This window comes from Tyto alba, unplaced genomic scaffold, assembly GCF_018691265.1.
Source record: "Tyto alba isolate M040663 unplaced genomic scaffold, T.alba_DEE_v4.0 Super-Scaffold_22, whole genome shotgun sequence".
NCBI classification, from domain to species: Eukaryota; Metazoa; Chordata; class Aves; order Strigiformes; family Tytonidae; genus Tyto; species Tyto alba.
This window is the reverse complement of record NW_024881296.1, coordinates 38328775-38340523: the sequence shown is the minus strand read 5'-3', so window position 1 is coordinate 38340523 and position 11749 is coordinate 38328775. Positions and strand designations below refer to the sequence as shown.

The 11749-nt window shown below is 42.9% G+C and overlaps 1 protein-coding gene across 1 annotated transcript; it reads left to right on the top strand.

Moving 5' to 3' along the window:
- Positions 1-5787: 5787 nt before the first annotated feature.
- CALHM4 (calcium homeostasis modulator family member 4) lies at positions 5788-7544 on the top strand. Its single transcript, XM_009964412.2, has 2 exons — positions 5788-6345; positions 7140-7544. Exons 1-2 carry the CDS (start codon positions 5788-5790, stop codon positions 7542-7544), a joined length of 963 nt encoding a protein of 320 aa, XP_009962714.2.
- Positions 7545-11749: the final 4205 nt, after the last annotated feature.

The window sequence follows — 11749 nt, the reverse complement described above, 5'->3', positions numbered from 1 at the left end:
CAAAAGCTCCCTCTCTGAAAAAAAAAAAAAAAAAAAAAAAAAAAAAAAGCGAGATACTGCTGCATAAGGTAATCAAAAATTCATCATTTTCAACTTAAAGGAGCAATAGTCTTCTCTCAGCTCGGAGCGCTTTAGGCTGGTGAGTTAATGTCTGCCGAGGCAGGAGCGGTAACGGGTTACAAGGCACCACTACCACCACGTTTCTGCAAAGCCGGCAGGACAGACCTAGAGCACCCACCTTCCCAGAGGAATAAACTGTGGACCTGCTACAGCTGCCAGCTTGTGCAAGTGGCACTTTCATTAATAGTGTTTCTAGGGCATCTTATATCATTCTTAACCTATTATAACCCCTATTCGTAAACATCCTTGCTATGAACATCCAGGAAGGTTTGGCTTATTTTTTCTGTTTTCCCCTGAGGTAAATTTGGCCTATTCTGTTAGTTTAGATTTGCAATAAATTTAGACTATGGTCACTAGTGTATTTAGAAATTATTCAGGAATCTTTCCTTTTAGGACTTATCTCCACATATAACCCCACTGAGTCCTCTCAGGAAAGGAAGTAAAAATACATGGCCTCATCTGAATGCCATGCTGTCATAAAATTTCAGTTAATTAACAGACTTGGTGCTAGAGTAAAATTACAGGTATTTACTACTCCAGATACACAGAATGCATCAGATGTGATTTTGGGGGGGATAAAAAGGACTAATTTACTTTAAAATATGGCAGTTTAAAGTTATGCCACAATTCAACAACAAAAAAATAGGATAGATAAAAGGATTTTCAGTTTTTTCTATGGAAAACATAGTCATCCTAACAGCTTTCATTTTACACAGAATGAGCTGGTGTTGACAACTTACACTATAATAAGCCTCTTCCATTTTTTTCTAAGCACTTTTCCGGCCCTGTAAAATCTGACTCCATTTTATAAATAAAACGATTATAGGTTCTCCCCATATCTAAATTTAAATAAATTATAAAAGCAGGACATTACAATTCTCTAGATAGTTACTTGCATTTCTAGATTGAGTCTGAGATGGTTTTGTTTCTCAGATCGTCTCCAACTGGTGACAAGCACCAAATATTGCAAGAGACATCCCATGTTCCATAAGAAAGTTTACTGCGATGCATTTTAAAAAATAGCTCTAAAAGATTATCATTAGCATAATTTAACTGCAGTGAAACCATCACAAAGCACTTAAGGCTACCCATAAATAGTCACCATTTTATTTATCCAGTTCTGAATATAAGGATGAATTACTTCTGCATGCATTACTAATACTACAATCACGAAGGAACACTGTGGACCAGACGGTGAAATGAGTGGTAAGAATACATCAGCACTGTTTGGAAAATACATACCTGCACACATATATACACATAAATTCACACATATAATAGGATGTATTAGGTAGAACGTACTACATCTTGACAGGTTTGCACACGACTGAGAAAATGAAGCTGGAATGGTGTATCCAAAGAAACCGGGGATTCAACAGCTTCAGGGAGGAAAACAAGCCACTGGTGGACTGCATTCACATCTTCAAGAAGAGAACAAAACCACCTTCTTAATACCCAAGAAGGTTGGTCTGGCACATTTCTTGAGCATTAGGCTACACCAGTTCTCTTAATTCCCATTAAACTGAAAAAAACCAAAACAATACAAAAAAAAAACAAAAACAAAAACCACAAAATATATCCTGAAATTCAAAAGCATGCATAAAAGTGTGCACCAGCACTCTGTCTCTAATAGTGGGCTGGCTATTACGGGAAAGGTGAAACCTGTAGATCTCTTTAATAGTCCAGTATCTAAGGATTCTCCCAAACATGAATATCCCAGAGCAGAGTGCAACATAAAGATCAGTAATGAATTAGGTGTTAAATGCCTTAAAAAATACCTAAAATACCTACAAAAGTTATTTGAGACAAAACAAGAATACACTTGTCACAAAAGACGGGTGTCCAAATTAGTAAAATACAGGATCAGGCTTTTGTTTGCTCTCCATCTCCAGCTCAATAGAATTGTGTTAAATATTTCACTCACAGAAAACTGAATCCTTTCAAATCGCAAGATGGTAGGTGATGGGGGTTTGCAGGTACATGAAGAAAAAAAAGAAAAGTACTTGAAGACAGGTTTACAACATCACAAATAAGTGCTTGTACTCAAAGCCCAGTTTGGCTGCTGCTTCAGCCGTGTTTCAGAATAAAGCGGTGCCACTGCTGCCTCCTTGCCTGTGGTGCCCTGCCTGAGAAGGATTTTCAGCTCAACCTGCTCAAAATTCTTTGGTTAAGTTAGGCATCTCAGAAACAGTTTTCAAGGGGGCGTGCTTTGATTTGGGTGCCTACTTTCTGCTGAAACTCACCGCGGGCACCTGAAATTTCACATAAATTTGCCTATAAAGCACAGCTGAATCCTGAAGCAAATGATGTGAGTTTAAAAAAAAAAAAAAAAAAAAAAAAAAAAAATCATTAACAGGTTTCTATTCTTCCTTAACATAAAGCTTATTGATGATTTTCACATCAGTGCTTGGCCTGGTTAAGGGGAGAGGAACTTCTCCCTAAAAGTCCGTGAAAACGACCGAAGCCTGAAGCCAACCTGCGACCAGGCAGAAGGCAGGACGCGGGCAGTGCTCCCACGGGAAATCTGTCCTGCCTGTACTTTCATCGGATGCTCTCTAACACGCACAGGCAGGCTTGACACCCATGCAAAACAGAACCCAAAATGCAGCGAGAGGAGGCGCAGAACGTCAGCCTTTTGACTGCTAACTCAGTGATGAAAACACTTGTGCCGCACTGGAGAGACCAGGGTTCAGTCTCCTCCTCCAAATTTACAGGAAGCAACCTGCAGATGGAAAACAGAAGAACATTTCCCTCTTTCTCTCTACCTTTTCCTGGCCATTAGATAACAAAATCCTAATCTTTTTTCTGAGCCAATAAATATCAGAATCCTCTCTGCGTGGGAGCCAAGTGCAACTGGTGGAATGATGGCAGGAAAGCTGGAGAATACAGCTTCTTCCCACCACAGCCACACCACATCACTAACAGAGGTCTTGGAAGAAAGAGATGAGTGAGCAAGTTTTGACTAGATTGGGCAGAGAAGGGAACTGAAACCAACCCCTCTTTTTTGCCATGGCTGTTTTAATAAAAAGCAAACGGGATAATAAAACTGTTTGCTTGCATATGGGATGATAGGAAGGTGTAAAATGTTTTCCAGTAACCATGCTCTAAAAGAAAATGATGAACCATTCTCAGTTCTTCAAGGAAATCACTTATTCTCGTAAGTGAGGCTCCTGGTAGTGAATCCAAGCTGACAGAGCCCTGCAAAATGACAAGCAAAACCACGGCTTAAGGTTTGCCCATGTATCCTATTTGCCTCAGACATCAGCTATAAAAATCTCTTTGCCTCAGAGGCAAGCTGGCTGTCACCTAGGGTAGTGGTATTTTGGATGGCATTCAGTCCTAACTTTTCTTGGGCATCAGATAAAGAGCCTAAATGTTTACTTTAGGACTGTGAGTTTCTCTGCAAAGGCAAGTACTTAAGGGTTTGATGTGCCGCCCAGGCTCTTAATTGAATCTGAGCCTGGAATTTGTTCCATAATGGGATGACCCAGCAGGATTATTTACAGCACAGCATGAAAGCAAATGCCAAAGAAGCAACAATGCAGCAGTACAAAGTTGTATTGATTATTATAAATTACCTCATTCAACACCCTTGGGCTGACCATGAATATTTCAGTGTTGTACGTCTCTTCATTTTCACAGCTAATGTGCTTCTTGAGTAAACAAGGGATGCTTGGGAAAGCCTTCCTCTCTTATAAACAAAATAAGTCATGGGTTCCCAAAGAAAGCTCAACAGTAATCAATCGGAGATTTTTAAATGAACCGAGTCATAAAACACATGTTCAAAATAATTCTGTAATAGCCTGATGGGTTTACTCAATTTAATTTAAAGATTTAAAGGAGGTAGTTTTTATTTTTCAAAATATAATGCCACTAATAAAAAAAAAAAAAAAGTTCCTGAAAGAAAATGAAGCTTCAAAACAGCAATGTTCAGACAGCACTGGGATTTTATTGTGCTACTGCCCAAACAACCAAGAACTTAACAACAAGCTCCAGAAAAGCTGTAGCAACGTGCTGCTGGATAGTCCAGCACGCTTCTCTATCGCTTTTAATTTTGAGTAATGGTGTCACTCACATAGTTTTGAGAGCCAAATACCAGCAAAACCCTTGTTTGCAGATTGAGACTGAGGATGAGACAGGCAGGTGTCCACCTTAACAGTGCACTGGAGGAACATGCCATCCATGTATATAACAGCCTTGAGAGTGTCTCTGCCTTCCAAACAGATACCATGGCTGCTAAAATGACTTTTTGAACCACAAGTTATTATTAACAACCTTCTCTGCAAAGGGAGACAAGAGGCTGTGCAGTCAGACACTACTATATCACGAGACCAAGTCCACACATGCTGGAGATAGCTATCTGTAATGGGAAGACAATTTTCCTTATAGACTTTCTGGCTAAGTTTTTTTCTGTTCTTGGTAAAAATGTTTAGATTACAGGCAGTTAGACCTCTCAGAACTTAAGCACAAGTATTTTCGTATTCAGATCAGCCTGGAGTATGCAACGTGCAAAACTGCTGAATAGCATGACCATAGACAAAGTGTCACCTCCAGAAAATCACCAGGAGTGGAACATTTTAAATTAACCTCTGTTTAAGGCTTGATTTATGAGAGACTTTGAGAGCCCAGATCATACACCCCAATATTCAGAAACCAGCTCTGGAAACGTTTAACTGAAAAATTTCTACCTACCTCTGTCCACAGAATGAGATTGGTAATACCTACAGAAAATCTTAAAAGTCTGGATCACAAGCATGCGATATAAATGCCAGCTATTACCATGAGCATGTTTGAAGCTGTCTTGACACCGCGTGAATAGCAGATTACACATTACCAAAAAAAAACCTTACAAAGGAAGCATTCTATGCTGTGGGGAAGAGAGACATGCTAGCTTCTTGCCACCTACAGGTGAAACACTAAAATCCTCATGCTCCAGGAGCTAACGACATCCAAGGGACTCGTGTTTGGGGAGCAATTGCCTCAGAACCAGAACTGACATTAAAACATGAATAAAATTGGGATTCCAAACTTTGTGCAACTTATGGAATCTTTTCCAATTTTATTTTAATGTTGAAGCTTTTTAAATTTTAAATGCTTCATTTTTTACAATCAGTCCACTTGACAAGGCTTAGTTTGGTTATTCTGGGGTTTTTTTAATGAAGAATAGCTGAAAGCTCTCTTTTTTCTTTTTTTTTTTTATTTTCCCCTAATCCCACACCATGCTTCTGCTAATTATCATTGATTAGAAAACAGCTTGCCAACTAACCCTGACAGCGTAATCATCTGTTTGATAGCATTGCCTGTCATCCAAAAGGAAGGGAGAAATGATTGTTACTTTCAGACAATTAGCAAGGGGCTGGCAGAGCTCACAATTGCCTAAAAGCTAAATGTGCCAGAACAGCTGAGATAAATTATTGAATCAATTAAAACACAAGAGGGGATGTTTGTAAGTATATTTAAAGCTAGCAAACAAGCATTGAGCTGTCATGGAATAGAACTGAAAACTAGTCAGAGGAGAAAGACTAGCAGAGTTTTGGGGGTTGTTTGGGTTTTTTTGAAGCTGTTGGAGTTTGTTCTGTTCTAGTCTGCCGTTACTATTAGTTAACTATAAGTAAAAGCTAGTATTGACTTCAAAGGAAAAGCATCTGATAAAGAGCAAGACCTAAAATGACTTTCCTTCCTCAGTGGTTAACTTTTCTGAAAGGCAAAGAAGTTATTGTTGCTAACGTTATAATTGCAATATTGACAATTGGTGGGCAGCAGCTTTTCTCATTTTTTACGTTCAGCTGTCCCTGTCATGTTGGGCAGAACCTTATCTACGGGCTAGCTTTCCTAGGAGTTCCTGCGCTGATCCTCCTGCTTGTTGGTTTTGCCCTGAATAACCAGACTTGGAGGCTGGTAACGGGCAAAAGATCTCCTTTTCAGAAAGAGACTACACCAAACCGGTTACTGCAATGCAAACTGATCTGCTTCGTCTTGTGCAGCATCACTGGGAGAGCCCTGGTTGCTCCAGTAACGTGGCTAGCAGTCACTCTGATAAACGGCTCCTATTATGTCTGTGCCATGAGTGAGTATGTCTCCGTGTATTATTATGGAGATAATCTTAATGTTACTGATAGCGAACGCAGAAGGATATTGGCTGAATTTCCCTGCAGTCAGTTAGTTCCTCCAGAGCTGACCCGGGCGAGAGATGAAGTGATTCTCCTACTCCGATACCAATCACAGGTGAGTAACTTATGTTGCTTCTGTTGCCTCCAGACCTAATGAGAAATAGTTAACTCGGCAGGTAAGGTGTTCAGATAAAACAGGATCAGTATCTTCTGCCTTGAGTGCCAAACCTCTGCGTGTTTTGAAGCCTTCTTTGGTCCTGTAAGTGGAACTGAACTTTAGGTATATAAATTACTATGTCTGGTTGTCCCATTTGTTACCTGTTAATGGAGGATATATTCTTCCTTGTGTAGTATCTTGAAAAACACTATCAAGTAAGACAAATGGAAGTTCGAGAGCCAGGGAGGGTGTGAAGTTTCTTTATTCAAGCACATGAAACATGTGACAAAGGGGCCCAGGCTGCGAGAGCTCCACGTGAACCAAATTAAAACCCTGGGTTTAGATCAGACTCAAATCTAAAAGCTTACATACTGGGTAAATAATAGGGGAAACCTTAAGTTGTCATTTCAAAGTAAATTGGTTTTAAACAGGCTACAAGCTAATGTAGGCTAGGAATTAGATGGCTTCTCTTCTCACAATAACAGCTGTGGAGGCAAAAACCTTGGCAAATATACAACACAACTTCCTTAAACTTGACAGAAAGAAGCAACTTTACTACATGGCTACCTCCAGTAGGCAGGGACTGGGTTTGATGGCAACAGCCCCTTACCAGGCTTATACCTTGTTACCCTTATTATTCAGGAAAAGCAAGTAAAGATATCTTACGGATCTGTCTGATTCTCAGAAGTTACCACTGTGAGTGTTTTCAGCTGTAACAAGGGGCTTTTTTCTTTTCTTTTTTTCTTGGTAAGGTGGCTGGCTGGCTTCTGATTGCTGTGGTAGTCATCACTGTCTTCTTGTCTTACTGCCTGGCAAGCTGCTTCTCCCCACTCAGCTTTCTACATTTTAGATACTGGAGCAGCTACGTCCATAATGAGCGGGAGCTTTTTGATGAAGCGACAGACCAGCACTCCAGGCTCTATGCCATGCAGCATGTAAGAAAATTCTTTGGCTTTGTCCCAGGGAGTGAAAATGTAAAGGAAATCCGTATCCCGTCTCTCAAGGAGTGGCAAGCCATTTCTGGACTGGCCTTTCTAAAACAAGTGGATGAGGAGCACTATGACTACAGCCTCCTCCATGACTGGGCCCTCAAGGAGACTGTAGATGGAAAATACCTGAAGACTGATGAAGACCCTGCGATCAGGGCACAGCTCTGAGGGTCCAGGCCCCTGCTGACACCTCGCAGAAAATCAGGAACATGCCTAGCTCCACATCAGGCCTGAGTAACTCTGGAACTTTCCAATGCCTTATTACACCGATAGATAAGGTGTGTGAGCAGGTACATCTTGTTACTGTAGCCCTTTAGCACATGCTTACAGGTGCCTTTCCTGATGGTGTCTGACTCCTGTGGGATGTGATGGTCTGTGTCTAGATTAGGGTTGGGCTGTTTCAAGCTGCAGCTCTCTGCTTTCTAACACTTGTGCTGAGAGGATGAGTACCTACTGGGAGGGAAAACTATTCCCAAATGCTTTTTCTTTCCTCCCATTAAAAAAATCTTTAAAAATTAATAGCTAGATTATGACTGGATCCTATGAGTGAGTCCATTCTGTACAGAGCAAAAGCAGCTATTCAGCTTTGTCTTAGTGAGCCCCAGCAGAAGTGCTTTATTTCTCCTCTTCCACATCTTTACTGTATTATATGAATAAAATATACTGAGCTAGCCACAAGCTAAGTCCGTGGCTACAGCAGCACAGAATAAACACATGGGGAAACTTCAGCACCAAAGGTTGACTCTAGATACAGTGATGAGGGAACTTTCGGTTCTGGTAAGGAGATAAATGTCTGCTGAGAGGCATAGGACAGAGGGGCACAACATATACCGGCTCTATGAACACTTTAGGTGGAAAAAATTTAGTTCAAATGTATTCTGGCTGAAAGCAATAGCAAGGTCGGTCTCCTATTCCTTTTAGATATACTTCAGAATCTCTCAGGTGCTTGTATGCTCGCCTGCTGTACAAAGAGCAAATCAGGATGGGAAACAAATCTCACTCTGTGCAGTAAGGTTTGCTTTGCCTGTGAAGCCATACTACTGAACCCATAAGTATTACTGTGATTAAAAACTACTGAATTTAGTGAAAGGCTTAATGATGTTTTCTATGTTAATTCAGTGTGATATGAGGTGATGTTACTGCATCTCATCTCTTTAACCCCTTGAGCAGACATTTCTAATTCTAAGGGGGAAAATGTGTACCATAGTTTCATCTAATGCTTCTTGTACTGTCTTGGCACGTACACATGTACATCTGTGTGCTATAAAGCCATATGCTATATTATACGATGCTATCTGCTGTTAATCAATGACCCTAGAGTGCTGAGGTTAAAAAAAAAAAAAAAAAAGTAATTAGTACTTTTTACTAGAAAATGCAGGATCCAGAAGCAAGTTAAATTGCAGATCTTGGTAAATGTGTTTGGTCTTAAAGATTTACACTTTAAACAAAAGCAAGCACTTTAGCAAATGCAAACAACGTATGTACTGAATAACTGGAGAATGATGCATATTTTATACAAGTAAATAAATTTTTACAAATTCCCACATATGTATTTCATGTGAATCCTAAACTTTCAGGTATGGGGGTGAGTTGACCCTGGCTGGATGCCAGGTGCCCACCAAAGCTGCTCTGTCACTCCCCTCCTCAGCTGGACATGGGAGAGAAAATATAAAGAAAGGCTCATGGGTCAAGATAAGGGCAGGGAGAGATCATTCCCCAATTACCATTACAGGCAAACCAGACTCAACTTGGGGAAATTAGTTTAATTTATTACCAAAGTAGGGTAAGGAGAAATAAAACTAAATCTTAAAACACCTTCCTCCCACCCCTTCCTTCTTCCCAGGCTCAACTTTACTCCTGATTTCTCTACCTCCTCCACGCAAGCAGCGCAAGAGGACAGGGACTGGGGGTTGTGGTCAGTTCATCAGACACTGTCTTTACCACTCCCTCCTCCCCATGGGGAGGACTCCACACATCCCGCCCCTGCTCCAGTGTGGGGTCCCTCCCACAGGAGACAGTTCTCCACGAACTTCTCCAACATGAATCCTTCCTCCAGGCTGCAGCTCTTCATGAACTGCTCCAGCGTGAGTCCCCCGCAGGGTCACAAGTCCTGCCAGCAAAATGACTCCAGTGGGAGCTCCTCTCTCCACGGGGCCACAGGTCCTGCTCCAGCGTGGGCTTCCCATGGGGTCACAGCCTCCTTCAGGCATATCGACCTGCTCTGGTATGGGGTCCACCCCCAGGCTGCAGATGGATCTCTGCTCCCCCGTGGATCCTCCCTGGGGCTGCAGATGGATCTCTGCTCCCCTGGGTACCTCCCTGGGGCTGCAGGTGGATCTCTGCTCCCCTGGGTACCCCCCCGGGGCTGCAGGTGATCTCTGCTTCCCCCGTGGAGCTCCCTGGGTACAGGGCACAGCCGGCCTCACCGGGGTCTTCACCACAGGCTGCAGGGGAATCTCTGCTTTGGCTCCTGGAGCATCTCCTCCTCCTTCACCAACCCTGGGGTCTGCAGAGCTGTTTCTCTCACATATTCTCGCTCCTCCCTCTGGCTGCAATTTCTCATGCCCAGGTTTTCTTTCCCCCCCCCTTCTTCAGTACGTTATCCCAGAGGTGCTGCCACTATTGCTGATGGGCTCGGCCTTGGCCAGCAGTGGGTCCCTCTTGGAGCCGGTGGCACTGGCTCTGTTGGACATAGAAGCTTCCCACAGAGGCCAGCCCTGTAGCCCACCCCCTGCTACCAAAACCTTGCTCATGCAATCCCACTGCAAGGTAATAGAACCGCACTGTTTATATGAACTCCTTAGGAAGCAAAGTACCTCTGTTAGTAAATACAACCTCTAATTTAACTTTAAAGATTTTTGGTTTTTAAGTAAAATGGAACAGCGTGTGTAATCTGGAATACATGGAACTGATTTGGGTATTTAAAGTTTTGGCAAAAAAAAACCCTATGTTGATGTTTGGATCAAACCAAAAAAAGCTAACTGCTACTTTTACTCTATGTGGGTTCTTTCCACGTCTTCCTTTGTTTTGCAGTACCACTATAAAATGATGCAATATTTGCAGCTAAGAGTGAGCTGTCAAATTCTTTTAACTTCTTGCTAAACTAACTTCTAAATTAAACTTCATGTTTTCTGATTTTGTTCCAATTACTATTTGCCCTGTACTTTTTTAATGCTTTATAATTTAAAACAATGGGTGGAAGTACTAGCTGTATCTGTCATTGTGAAGTCAGCCTGCCAATATATCAAGTATGACCCTGTTAGCACTTATTAATCCATGGTAGTAAATACAGCTGTAGTACTCTAGGTGATTTGGTGTATTTCCCTTTGGTCTCCTGCTCCCTCAAACACATCATGGATCAGTTGTGATGGCACAGCTTTCAAATGAATTAACAATTACAGCAAAGGCAACGAGTTGGTACTGAATAGTTTAACTGAGCCTGCTAAAACCCGAGTTATCTTACCCCAAATCAATTTAGAATTGCAGTTTGCTCACTTGAAGTGAAAATGATTCTGTGTCCATGGTAGAAGTTTTCTAGAAACTCCGGGCTTGTAAAATGCACCTGAGGGAAAAGTGCTGGCCATACCCCCTGGAAACCCATGGACTTTAAAAGTACTGCGTGTACCAAGTACCCACCAGGGTCTGCTGCTGTTTAACCCTCAATGGTCTTAAATTCATCTTTGCAGGTAAACCCCAAGCACGGGAGCTCCCGATATTGCTAGCCTTGACCATTCCTGTTCCGCACTTACATAATGCTGCTGCCTATGCTATGGGACTTCTGAAATCGCTGTGAAACGTTTCCTGGGAAGTTTGCAGCTGCTTTTTAACTCCAGGCTCTACCACCACCTGATTTTTCCAGCGGCTTCAACCGAACCTCCAGCTTCAGGCTGAAACGGCCCTCAGCTGACTTCGTGTCACCCTCAGGCTATTCCTGGAGCAGCAGTTTTGAATCCCCCCCTCGCCTTGCTGCTGCCCGTAAATTTTCAGTGAAGGAATGCCAAGTAGCGAATACCTGCCTAACGCCAGTGCGCTTTTTACCGTCACTCTGAAGCCTGCCTCTTTGGGCGGCAGCCCACGTCCCTCCAGAAGCGCGTGAGGCCCAGAGCCTGACTACCTCGCCTACCCGCACCCCTGCCGTCCCCGGGGCTGGGCGGCAGGATTTTTCCCAGCACTTCAAACACACCGAGCCCGTCCAGCCCGCAGAGCTGGGCACCAGAATGAGCCGACCAGAAGCCGCCGCGCCCGATCGTTCTTCGAGCAGGCAGCCGATCCACCACCGCCGCCCGCCCGCCCGCCATTCTCCTTCCCGCCTTCCTCCCCCTGCAGCCCAAAGCCATCCACCGCCGATCGCGGCGCCAGGCGTGCCTAGCCGA